This window comes from Muntiacus reevesi, chromosome 7, assembly GCF_963930625.1.
Source record: "Muntiacus reevesi chromosome 7, mMunRee1.1, whole genome shotgun sequence".
Taxonomy (NCBI): Eukaryota; Metazoa; Chordata; class Mammalia; order Artiodactyla; family Cervidae; genus Muntiacus; species Muntiacus reevesi.
Window position 1 is genome coordinate 9,403,769 of NC_089255.1, and position 18,812 is coordinate 9,422,580.

The window sequence follows — 18,812 nt, forward strand, 5'->3', positions numbered from 1 at the left end:
TTCAACCCACCATCTGTCTGATCTTTTCGGTTTTCCTCATTCAGTTCTAGCAATGTTACCTCAAATTCTAAATATTTTTAGAAATAATATCTCACATCTTGGGATTTAGTAGTAAGGCTTGATTTTAAATATTCTAGATTTTCTCCTTGGATTTCACAAAATCAGTGATCTTAAAATAACATATTCTATATCTATGTTTTTTGGTTGAGTAGTTAAGATAAACTATAAAAGTCAGAACTGAACCTCCTCCAAGAAGAAATGCAAGCTAAGCAAATAAAATAGAACACTGTTATAATCTGTTGCAAAGCAGGACTCTGCAGTATTTCATCACTTTTTTTGTTCAATGTGGTAAACTTTTATTTGATTTGAAGAACATTTCAAGAAGTAAATTATAGGAATCCTACTGCACCACTAAAAGTGAAAATCCTTAACCTGAATAGCTGGCCCTTTGTAGAACTAACAGTCTTACTTACACGAAGACAAAAACAACTAATTCATCTACCTAGGAATGTACTGCAGATATCATTGTATAGCTTCTTCTTTTGCTATCAGCCACCTTAGAACACATGACATTTACTTACTAAAAGAGCAATAAAAACACTGAAATTGGGAGTCTCCTAGTGGTCCAGTAGTTAGGACTTGGTGCTTTCACTATCGTGGCCAGGATTCAATTCCTGGGCAGGGAGCTAGTATTCCACAAGCCACACATTGCGGCCAATATAAAATAAAGCCCTGAAACTGCCTTATATTTCATATATTCCTTGTAAATAAAAACATTAGGGCCCAATTTATATATACAGCATGGCAACTATGCTGTTAACATTGCCATAACTAGATTAAGTGGCCATAAATTCCAACAAGCTAAGCAGAATTAACAAGATGAGCAGTTACCAAAACTGGAGTTATCAAACTCAAAGGAATTAAATCTTCAGAAATCGAAGATGATGATGTTATGCCCGATGTCCGAATGCCCGATGTCCGAATCCCCGAGCGGGAAGAGAGAAGGCTTCCAAGACAACGCAACTCGCAGGAAGGGAAGTTTATTACTGACTCGAGTCAGGACTCTCCACCCGCAACCAACGCAGTGGTGCGGGTCAGAGAGCCCCAAGCCCAACCTGTTACACAAATTTACAGAGTGAGAAGCGGATTGGTTACACGTTTGCAAAACAATTTCATTGGTCAATACTTTCGCGCGGGCGGGACTTTCCTGGGGGTTTCCGCCCCGTTCCTAATTTCCTAATTGGCAAACATCGGTGAAAGCTAATTGGTCCTAATTGGCAAACAGTGGTCATTGTTAAGCGAAAGCTACCTGATAGTAGGAAGGCCTACTCCTAGTCTAAGTTGCGTTACTTCTGCTTGCCTCACAGATGACAAGGACAAAAATATGCTATGGAAATCATTAATGGAGTATATTTTCATACCAGCAACACCAAATTCCTAAACACAAGAGAAAGGAACTCACAATGAAGAGCCTGTGCCTCTTCATAATATGCTAACAACTCAGAGCTCCAACATTTTCAGCATCTCAAACTAAAATGTGTTTGACATTTCAAAATTCCAGCATGTCCACTGTGTTCAGTAAATCACTGTTTACAAAAATAAAGGCTTATAGACACACATATATGTATGGCTGAGTCCCTTTGCTGTTCCCCTGAAATTATCACAACATTGTTAATCCACTATGAAAGTGAAAGTGGTTCAGCATGTCCAATTCTTTGTCACCCCATGGACTATACAGTCCATGGAAAGCTCCAGGCCAGAATACTGGAGTGGGTAGCTTCTCCCTTCTCCAGGGGATCTTCCCAACCCAGGGATCGAACCCAGGTCTCCTGCATTGCAGGCGGATTCTTTACCAGCTGAGCCACAAAGGAAGCCCAAGAATACTGGAGTGGGTAGCCTATCTCTGCTCCAGCGGATCTTCCCGACCCAGGAATTGAACTGGGATCTCCTGAATTGCAGGCGAGTTCTTTACCAACTGAGCTATCAGGGAAGCCCTGTTAATCGACTATACCCTAATACAAAATAAAGACCAAAAAAAAAAAAACCTCAGTTGGCCAAGTTCACATTAAAATGCACTATTCATTCTGGAAAAAAAGTAAATAAAGGCTTATAATAAGTCATTTTTTGTTAGGTATATCACACTGAAATCTTGAGAATTACTACACAATTTGTACTATTCATATTAGTTCACATTAGCCTTATCTCACCAAATAAATTCTTAAAGGTAAGATAAAAATCTTATCAGCTGAAAACACAGAATTAATTATACTTACAGTATAACCCCACATTTGAAAATAAAAATGCTATTTGAAGAATGGTATAGACTTCAAAACCTTGATTATAAAATTCATTCAATACCTACGTGACAATTCTAAGTCAATTAAACCTAACCACAACAAAACCTCAAGCAATGACATAAAGAAAATGGCTGTTTGGGGCCTTCACGGTGATGCAATAATACATTAACAGGGATAGGAGGTTAGGTTTTCCCTTTTGTATAAGGTCCACAGAATCTGGTCATGTTTATTTTTTAACTACATTGGCTGAAGTGACAGTAAATATTAGTAGAATCTGAATCATTCAATGATCAGTCATGAAGTAAAAGTTCTAAAATATTTATTATGCAAAAATATGAGCCAAACACTTTACTAGGCATCTTCACATAAACTACACTATCTAATTAACAGATTCCCTGGTGGCTCAGATGGTCAAGAGTCTGCCTGCAATGCAGGAGACAGGAGTTCGATCCCCGGGTCTGGAACATCCCCTGGAGAAGGAAATCGCAACCCACTCCAGTATTCTTGCCTGGAAAATCCCATGGCTGGAGGAGCCTGGTGGGCTACAGTTCATGGGGTTGCAAAGAGTCAGGAATCAGACATGACTGAGCACGCATGTCACGCACACGTACCATTCTGAGTAACATACATACAAAATCTCACATGCTCCAGGTTCCAAGGCAGAAGCAGTATTCTGAGAGGAACCTAGGTCAGACCAAGTTGCTAATCTTGGAAAGACTCCCAAAGAGGCAAGAGGCAACTGGGAAGTATCCTGGAGACACAAACGCTGGTGGCAGCCACTTGGGGGAGCTCATTTCACAAGGATACTGGTGCTGGCAAGTGTCATTTAGGAATTCTCTTCTAGTTTACTAGTGTCAGCACCCAGCCCACCCACCAGCCCACAGGCACCAGTCCTGGAACACTCTAGACCAAAGAGTAGCGGGGGGGACCCAGTCCTGCCCACCAACAGGCCAGCTGCCAGAGGACCCCCTGAGCCCTCAGCTACCACAGCTACCCCAGGACCCGCCCTGTCTACCAGAAGGCTCAGGATGCAGCCCACCCGCCAAGGCGTGAGCAAGAGCCCTGGGTCCAGCAGCCCGTCGATCCCACCCTCCCCACCTGCCAGCAGGCCAGCACTATCCTGGGCCCAGCCCCATCCGCCCAGAGAAGGGGACCAGACCTGGGACAAACAAGGCCCTACAGCCAGCTGGTAGGACCCGCCCACTCATCAGCAGTCTGGCACCAGCTCCATGACCCCCTGGGCCTGGTCCCCCTACCTACAGGCCAACACCAACCAAGAGTTTAAGGTATAATGTAGAAAAGACAGTCTCTTCAACAAGCTACGTGTACAAGTTGAGGTTACTACCTCACAGCATATATAAAAACAAACTCAAAATGGATTGAAGATCTGAAACCCTAAAATGTCTAGGAAAAGACAGAGGCAGAATATTGACAAAAATCATAACTATTTTTTCTGGACCTGTCTCCTAAGACAAAAGAGATAAAAGCAAAAATAAATAAGTAGACCTAATTAAAAGTGTTTGCACAGCAAAGGAAACGATCAACAAAGGAGAGGGGCAATTTATGGAATGGGAGAAAATATCCACAACTGATATTAGTGACAAGGGATTAATGTCCAAAATATATAAACAGCTCATACAAGTCAGTATGAGAAAAACCAAACAACCAATACAAAATGGCAAAGATGTGGGAAAGAAGGGATTACTGTACACTGCTGATGGCACTGTAAACTGCCGCAGCCGCAAGGGTATGGAGGGTCCTCAAAAACTTGAAAGCAGCTATCATATGATTTAGCAATTCCACTCCTGGGTATTTATTCAAAGAAAACAAAAACAGTAATTTGAAAAGATATATGCACCAGAAGTTCACTGCGGCATTATTTAAATAGCCAAGGTACGAAAGCAATCTAAGTCTCCACTGACAGGTGAATGACCAAAGAATACATGGTGTATATATATATACAGACAATACACAAAACACAGGGGATATTACTCACCCAAAAAAAAGAATGAAATCTTGCCATTTTCTACAACATGTAATGACCAAAGGGTATCATGCTAAGGGCAACAAGTCAGACAGGGAAAGATACACATGGAATCTAGAAAAACAAATGAACAAACATAACTAAACAGAAATAGAATCACAGATACAAAGAACAAACAGATGGTTTTGGGGAAAGAGAGTATCGGTGTACAAAATTCAGTTACAAAATAAATGAATCACGGGTAATGAAATGTACAGTCTGGAGAATACAGTCAAGAAATATGAAGCATCTTTGTATGGCAAGAGACACCAGCTAGACTTATCACAGTGATCATTTAGAAATGTATAGAAATACTGAACCACTGTGCTGTGTACCAAGAACTAACGTAGAGTGTGACAGGTCAATTACTCACCAAAAACAAACATACAAACTTACAGAAAAAGAGATCAGATTTGTGGTTGCCAGAAGTAGGGAGACTGGGGAGTGGGGGAATTGGATAAAGACAGTCAAAAGGTACAGACTTCCAGTTTTAAGTACTTTATCTCACAACTGGGAATGTGCTATACAACATGATAATATAACTAACACTGCTATACGTTATAAGTGAAAATTGTTAAGTAAATCCTAAGAGTTCTCATCACAAGGGAAAAAGTTACTTTCTATTTTTTTAATGTTACATTTATATGAGATGATGGATGTTCATTAAATTTACTGTGGTAATAATTTCATGATGTATATAAGCCAAATCATTATGTTGTACACCTCAAACTCATGCAGTGCTGTATATTAATTATATCTCAACAAAACTGGAAGAAATACAAAAACAAAAATATACAAACTAGTGTGTTACTATCAACAAGGCACTGACATCTGGGGCTGCAAAAGGAAAATAAAACAAAGTCAGCAGTGGCTGGAAAGCTCTCTAAAACAGCTTTTAGAAATGTGTGACTGATGAAGTGTGACTTACGGACAACAGCTCAGATGGAATCTGAACTTCGACCACTTACTATCTTAACGGAGGTATCCAGAATATGTGCCCAATGTTCCAGAAACTCAAAATATTTATCCAACCCTTACTCTAAAGTAACTTGTGACAGCCTATTCATTAAGAGCAAATACTTCCTTGCATCGTGGTCAACCATGAAAGTGAAGTCACTCAGTTGTGTTCGACTCTTTGCGACTCTTCGGACTACAGCCTGCCAGGATCCTCTGTCCATGAGATTTTCCAGGCAAGAATACTGGAGTGGGTTGCCATTTCCTTCTCCAGGAGATCTTCCCAACCCAGGGATTGAACCCAGGTCTCCTGCACTGTAGGCAGACGCTTTACCATCTTGCCACCAGAGAAGTCTTGGTCAACCATAGTTCTTGCCAGATAACAACGACCTTGCGGCTTTCATCTTTATAAGACCCTGAACTCTTTTCCACTGTACAATCTTGAGCTACAATTCTTAAGATCCCAAATAAATTATTTTATTTGTAGTCCTCTGCATTTTCTTGGTCCATAAGACTGGTTCATCTTTCCTTTCAATAAAGTTAACTCGAGAACATCCCTATAAAAAGGTTACTCTCATTCAGATACATTTCTATATGCCCCTTGAAAGTGACAAAAAGCAGTGTGGATTGAGCTAGATGTGTTGTCTGTCGTGTGCCCAATCACTCAGCCATATCCAACTCTTTGCAGCCCTTAGGACTGACTGTAACCTACCATGATGTACACACACCAGAGACCCACGTAAAATTCTAGTGACCTCCACCGAGAAACACTGATATTAAAGGTTAAAGAGTTATATGTAATGTAATGTTCATGGATAATATAAAGCTGACAATAAATAAAATTTAAGTTAAAAAAGTAAGCTAGGCTTTATCATTTGCAATGCAAAAACAATGACATTGATTACATCAGACTACACGATATAGTAAGACAACAGAAAAGCACGCAGTCCTTTGGGGCTAAATCAGCTCTCCAAATCAAACAAATGGAAAGACCACCCCAATTTCAGCAAGGACTGAAAAAATGCTGCCTTGGTTACCTTTTAATTGTTAAATCCAATGGCCACCTTTCAGCCTTCATTCCATCTGCCTTATCTCAGCAACTCCTAACATAGTTAACCACTTCCTTGCTCCTCTCAGCTTGCTTTTTTTTTTTTTAAACTTTCCTCTGGTTTCCTAGCCCTCTGAGCACTGTCTCCTTCCCTAGTTGCTCATTCATTCACACTTTAAATGTTGATGCTCCCTACAGTTTTGTCTAAACTGCCTCTTCACCTAAAAAGAAAAGTTCTCCCTGGGCGATTTAATCCATTCCCATACTTTAATTACTACCCACAATTCTAAATGCTGATGCTTGAATCTATATTTTATCTAAACGTGCATTTTCTTTTGCATCTCTCCTGGTTTCTATTTACTTTGCCTGAAGAACTCCCCCTGTTCTCCACCTGGCAAAAATCTTCTCAGGCTTTATGACCTAATACATTACCACCTCAGTGAAGCTTTCAACAACTTTTCCAAATAGTGTTAGTTACTATTCTAGTTCAGAAGTCATTTCAACTATACCATCTTGTGAAAAACTCACAAAACAGGCAAGTATTATCATACTCTCCCTAGAAATAAAGGCACTGAAGTTTGAAGAGATCAAGCAACTTGAACAAAGAAGCATTACTACAAGCAGAAAACATCAACTTAAATCCAGGTCTTTTCACTCTAGGTCCAACATTCTTTCCAGTACACTGTGATGTTCCCCCCCCCCAAAAAAGAGAGATTCAGAAATTTAGTAGTTTTACCATTGTTAAGAAAAACTAATTAGTAATTTTTAGAAATTAATTTATAATTAAATGCTTAATCCAAAAACAAATTATTAATAATTACTATTTTAAATTATACACACACACCCAAACTGGTTAAAATAAGCATTTAAGACAAAAGAAAACACCTCATACCAACCAGAACAGCCATCATAAAAAAGAAAACTACAAATAATAAATGCTGGAGAGAATGTGGAGAAAAGGGGACTCTAGTGCACTGCCGGAGGGAATGTAAACTGGTATAGCCACTATGGACAACAGTATGGACTCCTTAACAAACCAGAAATAAAACTACCATATGACCCAGCAATTCCACTAGTGGGCATATACCCTGAGAAAACCACAATTCTAAAAGGCACACATACCCCAATGTTCACTGCAGCATCCTTTACCATAGCCACGACATGGAAGCAACCTAGACGTCAATATAGAAGATGTGTGTGTGGTTGGGGGGGGGTGGGGTGTATTTTATATGTATATATATGAATATTATTCATCCATAAAAAGAAACAAATATGAGTCAGTTGTAGTGAGGTGGATAACCTAGAATCTGTTATACTGAATGAAATAAGTCAAAAAGAGAAAAACAAACATCATATATTAACACCTAGTGGCTCAGTCAGTACAGAATCTGCCTGCAATGCAGGAGACCCGGCTTCAATCCCTGAATAAGGAAGATCCCCTGGAGAAAGGAATGGCAACCCACTCCAATATTCTTGCCTGGAGAGAATCCCATGGACAGAGGAGCCTGGCAGACTTGCAAAGAGTTGGATATGACTGAGCGACTAACACCTGCACTTTTCTTTGAACACATATATATGGAATCTAAGAAAACAGTGAACCTACTTACAGAGAAGACATGGAGACACAGAGGTGGAGAACAGACTTCTGGACACTGCGGAAAAAGAGGCTAGGAGAAACTGAGAAAGTAGCATTGACATATATATATATATACTATCATGTGTAAAACAGGTTAACTAGCAGGAAGCTGCTATACAACACAGGGAGGCCCGCCTGGTGCTCTGAGATGACCTAGAGGGACAGAACTGGGGGTTGGAGGGAGGCTTCAGAGGGAGGGACCACACACACACACACACACACACACAATTATGACTGATTCGTGCTGATGTGTGGCAGAGACCACCTCAAAACTGTAAAGCAATTATCCTCTAGCAAAAACATCACCACTGCAGACACTGTGGTAAAGACTGGTTCAGGAGATTCACACACGGTGGCCAAGTACAGGGGATGGTGAATCTAATGAAGAGCAGAACACATGTATGATCTCAAAGTGTCCCCCCATAGATAACTAGAAAAAAAATCCTATAACTGGGAAAATTAACATCATAAAGATGGTCACCCTATGCCTCCTGACACAAAAGTCTAAGAAGGTAGTACTGCAGCCTGGGATATTTAACATGAATCAAAATGTGAGGAAACACCAGCAAAGGCAAACTGATTAACATGCTATAAAGTAACTGGCTTGTGTTCTTCAAAAATATCAAGGCAGTGAAAGACAAAGGCTAAGTAACTATTCCAAATTAAAGGAGATTAAAGAGATACGAGAACTAAATAAAATACATAATCCTGGACTGGATTCTACACTAGAGAAAAAAAAATGCTAAAAAAATTAAGACTACTTATTGGGACAAATGACAACACAGGATTATAGACTGTAAATTATACTAATGATAAACTTCCTAACTGTAACAGTGCTGCAGTTGTGAATGAGAATATCCTTGTTCTTAAAAAAATACATGCTAAGGTATGAGGATAAAGGGACATGGTGTATACAACCTATTCTCCAAAGGGTCAGAAGAGATAATAATACGAATGTGTGTATGTCTGCGTGTGGATGGAGAAAGAAAGAGAAATAAAGCAATGTAGTAATTTTTTAAAAACTGAGCCTGCGTCAAGAGTAGTTCTCTGTATTACTCTTGCAACTTTTCTGCAAACTCAAAATCATTCAAAGTAAATCATCAAAAATGAGACCAGAGGGTGTGGGAGAAATGGGTGAAGCAAGTCCAAGGCACAAAGTTCCAGTTATAAAATAAGTAAGTCAGGGGGATATAATGTACAGCATGTTTAACTACAGTTAATAATACTGTACTGCATATTTGAAAGTTGCTAAAAGTCAATCTTTAAAGTCCTCATCCAAAGAGGTGGGGGGGGGACCAAACTGTAAGTACGGTGACAGATGTTAACCAGACTTGCTGTGGTGATAATTTCTCAAAATATAAAAAACCTACCGAACATTACGGTGTATACCTGAAATTAGCATGTCAATGTCAAATATACTTTGATTAAAAAAAAATCAGAGTACAGGATCACGGTAAGCTTGAAGTTTTTTACATAAATTTGTCATTTGGGTTTTTTTAAAAAGGCGAGAAATATAACATTTTTATAAATGAGAAAATAAAAGAGAGGTTAAGTGACCACTTCCAGAACTCAGGTCCCTGTTTCTGTACAACCATTGGTTTGAAATTCAATGGCCAAAATGTTTCTAATTCTTGAAACCCTCAAGGTCATACACTGTCTACGACTACTAAAGTTTTAAACTTCTAATGATTTGTATGCATTCTCTAATAAGGTACAATTATTTCCTTCTCCAGGGGATGTACCCGCCCAGGAATCGAACCCCGGGACTCCTGCATTGCAGGCAGATTCTTTACCAACTGCAATACAAGGGAAGACCAAGGTACAATAAACTTCGTCAAGTGCTACTTCTAAATGCTCAAGAGAATGGGCTCTGAGATGAGACTGTCTGAGTTCAAACTCAGGCAGGGCAGTATTCTAGTTCTGCTATTTTAGGCAAATTAACCACTTGTGCACCAAATTCCTCATCTGCAAAGTGGAATCAAAGAAATATCTTTGGGTTCCTCCTATGTCCTCTGTGGCACCTGAAAGTCACAGAACAGTTTCCCGTAAGTCACACTCACTCACTCAGACAGCTGTCAGGAGGACCAAATGAGATAATCAATGTAAAGTAGTGTGCACAAGTACTCAAAGTCAGCTATTTTTATTTCAACTCCAACATGCTCAGTCACCTCAGTAACACTGGTCACAGTCAAAGCCACACATTTTTTTCAAAATCAGACCCAAATTTGACAAAATAGGAAACGAAAGGCTCTAAGAGGAAAACATCTTAGAAGTTCACAATCCATAAATCAATTGTAAGCATATCACATGCAAAACAGACTCTACAGACTTAAACATTAATTTAACAGGTGAAATATCTGCTAATAAAACAGTAGAGCTGCAACAGATTTCTTGTTGGAATAATCCATCATCTAAATGCACAGAAGGAAAAATGAAAAATTATTGAAGTTACATTACTTATAAACTTTGCTAACCTAAGAATAAGGAAATAAACAAAAAACTCTGTTCCACACACTCCACACAGATTTCAGTTAGCTTAATGCAGTCAAAATGTAATCTCAACTTCAACTACTAGCAATTTCCAGAATGTCTTTTTAAATAAATTTAATTTTAATCAAATAAATTATTTAAGTTCAGCATAAATCTAGTGTCAGCCTATAATGTTCAGTGAGTACTGAGAGATCTTCTGATAAAATTGAGATTGAAAGAGCAATAAAAAAAATGCTACGTTCTCTAGAAAAAAAATAAGAAAAAATGTAAAAATGATTACAAAAAAATGCAAAGTTAGCAGAATTCTGTAAGTTTAAAACCACTCCCTCTCCCCCACTACAAAAAAAAACAAAAATAAAAACATCAGTGAGTGGGGTGTTTTCTTTCCCTTTTTCGGTGGTACTTAAAATACTCGTAATAAAAAAAAAAACACGCATACATTGTTTAGTGTTCATTTTTTAAATCCACATTATTTGCAAATTTTTACCACTTGCCCACACTCTAAATATTCTCTCCTCATATGCTTATTATTGTGTTTCCGAGCTTTGTTTTTTGGTTTGGGGGTTGTCTTTTACCTTTGGTGGAGGGTTTTGTTTTTTCTTTTTTGGTCTGTTATGCAAAAGACATTTTCCGGGAACGCTGGTGTCCGAATAAACCAGCTTGTTCATTCATAAAGCGCCTAAAACACCACCTTGCTTCTACACTTAAGGGTCACAGAACAGGTTCCCATAAGACACAATCTAACTTTCCCTCTCAGCTCCCCAAACGTGAATCCTTCCACCCTAGCGAGAGAATTTCTCCAGGTGTCATCAAGCAAACGTTAAACTAGCTTGAAGTGTTCGTTCAAAATTCAGACTCCTGGGCCCCAGACCAACTCAATCGGGGTCTTTGGGGGAGGCACCTAAGCGGTCCCAAAGGTTCTTCTTCACTAAAGGCTGAAAACTCCTAGAGATCCCCTCCACACACTCAACTCAAACTCCCAACAACTCCCGCCACGGCCAAGTGCTCCCGCGGCAGGAAAGGCCCGCTCCGCTCCCGGACGGTCTCAGGGCGACGCCGCCCCTGTCCCGGGAGCCCCAGCCCCTCAGTCCCGTCCCCACCCCAAACCTTTCTCCTCACTTCTTCATATCGCTGCTAAAGAGGCCGAAGGCGCCGGAGGGGGAAATGGTTGAGGTCGCCTCCTGACCCAGCTCCGTCGCCTCCCCTCCTCCCGACTGCTCGTTGTAAGCGAAGCTGTTGCTGGACATCGCTGCGGGGTCGCCGGCTGTCGAGCGGGTCCGGCCCGGGGCTCTCTCTGACGGGCTCCGGTCCCAGCGACTGGAAACAAAACTAGTTCTCGGGCAGAGGGGCGCGCGCAGGCGCTTCCGGACTCGTCACCGCTCCCACAGCCGACCCGGCGGGCCACCCCCTGCGCATGCCCAGTGTGCGGGCGGCCAGAGCCCACCCCCCGGCCACTCCCGGGCCGGACCGGAGTTCCCGCCTCCGGGCTTTTGAGGTCGCCGAGCGGCTTGAACCCAGCCTCTGCGCTGGGCACGCCCTCAGCGTGCTAGGGACTAAGCTCTTTTTAGAGTTTTCTCTTTTTTTTTGGAGACAGGTACCCACGTATCCATTTTGAGCCCTTAGGAGATCCCCCGGGCCGGGACACCTCTTTTTTGGATTCCTGTTGTAAACCAGAAGCTTTCAGATTTCTCCTGAAACACCGTTTAACACACCAGATCAACTTTGCTAAACTTATCGGGATTGCTTTTCCTGTTTAGGCTGGTTTCTAAAGCTTTCGCTCCAGCCTGCTTAGTCTTGCTGTTACATCTGCCCCAGGCAATCTGTATGCAGAACTCTGCGTTTTAAGGAAATTTCTAAAACCCTGTCTTTCTGGGATCTGCCACCGCCAAGCTGGGATCATTGTAGCTTCAAAGGAAAATCCTGGGGTCATTGGTTCCGAGGAGCTAAAGGCGTGCTTCCTACTGGCGTCTGGCTACCAAAAGTAGAATAAAAGTAAATAGAGCTGTCCCAAACACCAGAAGTAGCTCATTATCTGGGCACCTCTTTTTGTTCTTCTTGTGGTAGCTCTTACTAAAGTCTAAAGAGGAGTCAAGGCAGAAAGTTGCCTGGCTCCAGAGTAGCTCTTGAGAAACTTTCTTTTCAGGAGTAACTTGCCCCAGCCTGATAATTCAGGTGGATTTCAGAGCAGACTGCGCGCTATTTCCACTGCTTCCCTTTTAGTCAGGCTCCGAAACCTAGAAACTGTAAGGGGACTAGTGAAACACAGGGCTTCCCTGGTCGTTTAGAAGGTAAAGAATCCCCTTGCAACGCAGGAGACCTGGGTTCCATCCCTGGGTGCAGAAGTTCGCCTGGAGAAGGGAATGTCTATGCACTCCAGTATTCTTGCCTAGAGAATTCCATGGACAGAAGAGCCTAGTGGGCTACAGTCCATGAGGTCGCAAAGAGTCAAACAACTAGAACAGCACACACTGAAACACAACCCAGAGGGCCAGTGTATGAGGCGGGTCTGAAGTGTTGTACAAGCATCAGAACGTGGTCTTCACATCCTCTAATGGCCACACTGAAAACAATTGTCAGATATCATTACCTATCTTCCCTGGGGCTCAGCAGTAAAGCCTACTAGGCAGGAAGCACAGGTTCAATCCCTGGCTGGGGAAGATCACCCTGGAGAAGGAAAGAGCAACCCACTCCAATATTCTTGCCTGGAAAATCCCATGGACAGAGGAGCCTGGCGGGCTACAGGACTTGGGATCTCAAAAAAGAGTAGGACAACCCACTGACTAAACAACACCACATACCTACTACTACTAAAATCCTCAAAATCCACAACACTAACAACACCAAATGCTGGCGGGGATATAGAGCCCGAGAAACTCTCATTTATTGCTGGTGGGAATGCAAAATGGTACAGCCGCTTTGGAAGATAGTTTGGCAGTTTCTTACAAAATTAAACATACTTTTATCATATAATCCACCAATTGTGCTCCTTGGTATTTATCCAAAGGAGGTGAAAACATGTCCATGAAAAAACATGCACATGCACAGATGTGTTTAGCATAATCACCAAAATGGAAAGCAATCAGGATGTATCTTCAGAGAGTGAATGTGTAACTAAAATGTGGCACATCCAGACAGTGGAATATTATTCAGCACTAAAAAGAGAGAGGCTATTGAGCCATGAAAAGACGTGGAGGAATCTTAAATGCACATTACTAAGTGAAAGAGGGCCTTCCCAGGTGACTCAGTGGTGAAGAATCTGCCTGTCAATACAAGAAGATGCTGGAGATACAGGTTCAATCCCTGGATCGAGAAGATCCCCTGGAGAAAGAAATGACAACTTACTCCAGTATTCTTGCCTGGGAAAACCTATAGACAGAGGAGCCTGGCGGGCTATAGTCCATGGAGTACAAACAGCTGGACATGACTTAGCAACTGAGCATGCATGCCAGTGAAAGAAGTCAATCTGAAAAGCTTATATATTCTGTGATTCCAACTATATGGCATCTGGAAAACGCCAAACTATAAGACAGTAAAAGCATCAGTGGGTGCCAGGGATTCATTTGGGGAGAGGAGGGATGAAAAGGCAGAGAAGAGAGGATTTTTAGGGCATTGAGAATACACTGTATACCATGATGATGAATACGTATCAGAATACATTTCTCTAAACCCATAGAATGAATAACACCTTAGAATAGAATGAATAACATAGAATAGAACAACACCATAGAATGAATGAATCTTAACGGACACCGTGAACTTTGGGTGATAATGATGGGTCAGTAAAGGTTCATCAGTTGTAACAAATGACCATGCTAATGAAGATGCGATAAGGAGGAGGCAGTGCATGTATAAGGGCAGGACACATACGGGCAATCTCCATACTTTCCTCTCAATTTTGCTGTCAATCTAAAACTTCTAAGAAATAAAGTTTTAACAAAAAATAAGAGTTTATTTTTAAAAAGAAAAGCCACACTGTTATATTGGAAACAAGCATGACTGCAATTCTAGGTCCTCTAATGGAGAGAGAAGAATGCCCTCCATACTTCATATTCTGATCAAAACTTGGCAGGTTTTTTATTCATGTTTGAATATCCCTCCAGGGATGAGACAATGAAGCACTTAAAATGTGTTGTTGTCAATAATGATGATATTGATCGATCTATGGAATTTAATCTATAGCTGATTATTTATGATGATAATGATGATGATGTTGGTGATGATGATATATACTTAATAGATGGCTTAGGGCTTCCCTGGTGGTTCCATGGTAGAGAATCCGCCAATACAGGAGACATGGGTTCAATCTCTAATCTGGATAGATCCCACATGCTGCAGAGAAACCAAGCCCGTGGGCCGTAACTACCCTGGGCTCTAGAGCCTGGGATTCACGACTACTGAGCCACATGCCACAGCAACTGAAGCCTGTGCACCCTGGAGGCCCCTGCTCCACAACAAGAGAAGTCACTGAAATAAGATGCCCACGCACTGCAACTAGAGAATAGTCCCCATCTGCCACAATTAGAGAAAAGCCCGTGCAGCCACAAAGAGCCAGCACAGCCAAAAATAAATAAATAAATAAAATTATTTTTAAAAACTAAATGGCTTAATATGTACCAGGCATATAAATATTAGTTCATTTAATAATAAAAGAAGCTAAGAGTTCACTTCACTTATCTGTAAAATGAGGACATTGATACACACATACCCTAGAGAATCTTTGGCATTTATTTCTTGGCATAGAATGTCTTGGTTGTACATTATATATACCTTTGCTGAATATCCTAAATTGTTCTCCAGTATAATTTTACTGGAGCGATCCTTGGTAGCTCAGACTGTAAAGAATCTGCCTGCAATGCAGGAGACCCAGGTTCAATCCCTGGGTTGGGAGGATTCCCTGGAGAAGGGAATGGAAACCCACTCTAGTATTCTTGACTGAGAAATCCCATGGACAGACCATGGGGTCACAAAGAGTCGGACACGACTGAGCGACTAACATATAATTTTAACAGTTTACATTCCCACAGCAATGCTGAGAGATCTTTCCTCACATTTTCACTAACACTTTGTTTTCTTAAAAGTTTTCATCATCGTCAATATGATAGGCATGAATATTGTTTTATTATACTTCATTTTCATTTTCATATTCATAATGAATCTGAGTACCTTTTAAAATTATTGTTCCATTTGCATTTTGTTTTCTGAGAACTGCACATGAACATACTTATTTGATTTTACATTGAGTAGTTTGCTTTTCTTATACATTTTAAGTTCTTTATTCTTGAGTCTGTTATGTTTAACTCACTGCTTGATTTTATTTGGTAATATTTTAATTTTTTCATGCAGACTACTGTAGGAAATTGAGCTACAATTTTTTTACATTGTCCTTAAATAGTGTGAGTATTATGATTATATATTCCTCTAAATACTTGTTGGGTAATTTTTCTCTGGATTCTTATGTATAGGATGCAAAATAAATACTCCTTGGAAAAACAGATGAAACTTCATCACTGAAAAGATATTAGAGAATTGACAAGAGAAGACTTGAATTCCTTTATGCCTTAAGATTGCAAGACTGTTACAGAAGTATTCTTACAGAAATGTAAAAAAATACATAAAAATAGTAACTACATAGGTTGAAGTCAAGCTCTCACATTCATTCAGAATTCAAGAATCTTACATATAGTTCGGATGTTTTCTGACAGAAGAAAGGTCACGCTCCTAACCAGAAGAAACTTCAGCTCTAATAGAACCAAATTATTCTTTGATCTCTGTTACCAAGCCCAAACCAATTTTTTCTGTCTCCTATTGACATATATAGAATCTCAGGATCATTGTTAAACATGCTGTTTTTTCAAAATGTTTTTTTTCCCTAACATTTTAATAAAATCTTTATTGAATTTTCCAATTTCAGTTTCTGTTCATTTGAACTCCCATGTTATAGGTGTTAAATTTGGTATATACATATTTTTGAACTTATTTTCTAAGCATAGAAAAACTAATTATACATGTGTATATTTTACCAAATGTCAGTTAAAACTGTATTATCACTCTGCATCTTTTTTTTATTTTAGTCTATTGTGGAAATCTTTCAGTGTCAATTTATATGGCTGACTCATTTTTAAAACATATATGTAATATTTCATTCTATGGATACACTTTTAATTATTTAGTCAGTAGCTTATACAATAATATTGCCCATATGTGTGTTTGTACACTTGCATCAGTTTTTCCATTAAGTAAGATCCCAGAAGTCGAATAGCTAGGTCCAGTGATGTACATACTTAAAAATTTTGTTAGTGCCAAATTTATAAGCCAAAAGGAGGATTCCAATTATCTCTTCTACAAATATTCCTCTGTTTCATCATACCCCTTCCAGCAATGAATACTGTAAATCTTTTTAACATTTGTTAATCTCACTGGCAAAATATAAATAATAAGATCCGCATTATCATTTAAATTTTAATCTCATTTGTTTTCATTGTTGTTCTTCAGTCGCTAAGTCACATCTGACTCTGCGATCCCATGGGCTGCAGGATGCCAGACTCAGCTCCCCTCCACCAGGTCCTGGAGTTTTACTCAAATTCATGTCCATTGAGTTGGTGATGTCCGTATAAGAATGCATTGTCCAAATTTCAAACTTTTAAGATTTTATGAACTAGTCATAATTTTACTGAAAGAGCACATATAAACCAGGCCTTTCCCAGGGAAGCAAGACTATATAATTACTCCAAATGTGATGGAATTAAAGCATACATTAAATGAATTTTTTTCTTTTAATATGCTGAGTTGACATTTGCTTATTTTCAAATGAGTTATAGGTCTTTTTTATTTGTAGGCACATTATAGATAGTAAATGTTAACCTTTTCTCTTTATTTTCTGGAAGAATGTAAGCTATAAAACATGGTTCAAAAAGTACTAGGAAACATGAATAGACTAAATAATTACAGAAGAAAATTTCAAAAATTGTCAAAAATCTACCACTAGAAAGACACTAAACCAATATAGTTCTATTAGGCCTAAAGCGATTTCCAATTTCTGTTACATTAAACTATCACTGAGTTTTTAAAAAGAAAAAGACAAAGCACTTCCAAATTCATTTTGTAAAACTAGTGTTATTAATATCAAAGCCTGATTTTTTAATACCAAATAAGGAGATGTACAGACTTTCTAAGTAATATGCTGAACTAATATTAAAGGAAAACAAAACTACCCTGTAGGTTTTATGTATAATAAAAGAAGCTTAAACATTAAAAAACTGATTATACTTAGTATATGCAGTATATATATTAATAGATATTAGAAATGGATTTAATAAAACTGAATCAGTTTTTCTGACTTAAAGAAATGCTTGATAGCCCAGGAAATGGAAAGAAGTAGTGTTACCATCATTGTGCATATACAGTCGTCCCCATTTGTCCAGTTTTGCTTTCCATGGTTTCAGTTACCTGCAATCAACCACAATTCAAAAACATTAAATGAAGAATTCCAGAAATAAACAGTCATACATTGTAAACTGCATGCTAGTCTGAGTGACATGATGAAATCTTGTGCTGTCCCATTCTGCTTTGTCCAGGACATGAATTACCTGTTTGTCCAGCATAGCCACACTATATACACTACCTGCTCATTGGTCGCTTAGTAGCAATCTTGGTTATCAGTATCACAGGGCTTGTTTTTAAGGAAACCTTATAATCCTTAATAATGGATACACAGTACAGGAGTAATGTTTCTGGCAATTTGGATATTCTCTTACTGTTCCTAAATTAAACGCTATCATTATTATGTATGCATAGAAAAAAAATATAGATAGGGTTTAGTACTACTCATGGTTTTAGGCATCCACTGGGTGTTTTTTTTTTTTTTTAACATATCCACTGTAGATAAGGGAGTGCGTACTAAGTCACTTCAGTTGTGACCAACTCTTTGCGACCCTATTGACTGTAGCCCACCAGGATCCTCTGTCCATGGGATTCTTCAGGCAAGAGTACTGGAGTGGGTTGCCATGCCCTCCTCCAGGGCATCTTTTTGACCCAGGGATGGAACCATCATCTCTTACATCTCCTGCATTGACAGGAGGGTTCTTTACCACTAGCGCCATCTGGGAAGCCCAGATAAGGGAGTACTACTACATAAATGTTGTATGTACAGATTATGCTAAAATATTTCCACAAACATACAGAGTACAACACATTACTACTTAATAGTGAAACACTAAAGTATTCCAACTACAGTCAGAAAAAGAATAGATATACCTAGTAACAGCATTACCATTTAGTACTATCAATTCTAGCTAATACAATAAGAAAGATAAGAAAAAATAGATCATGGAAAAGAAAAATTATAATATTTATAGATAATATGAT

General features: G+C 39.4%; 1 protein-coding gene across 2 annotated transcripts in view; it reads right to left on the bottom strand.

Moving 5' to 3' along the window:
* The window catches only part of AP3B1 (adaptor related protein complex 3 subunit beta 1), a 232,757-nt gene extending 220,904 nt beyond the window's left edge, over nucleotides 1-11,853 (bottom strand). The window contains exons 1-2 of one of the 2 annotated variants that reach the window (XM_065940361.1): nucleotides 11,568-11,642; nucleotides 10,747-10,784 (exon numbers count right to left, since the gene is read on the bottom strand). Coding sequence is in view for 1 of the 2 variants with exons in the window: in XM_065940360.1 (XP_065796432.1) it covers nucleotides 11,568-11,695 (128 nt within the window). In the remaining variant the exon portion in view is untranslated. Of the gene's footprint in view, nucleotides 1-10,746; nucleotides 10,785-11,567 lie in introns of both variants that reach the window. The other variant, XM_065940360.1, reaches the window with a different exon arrangement.
* Between the last annotated feature and the right edge of the window lie 6,959 nt (nucleotides 11,854-18,812).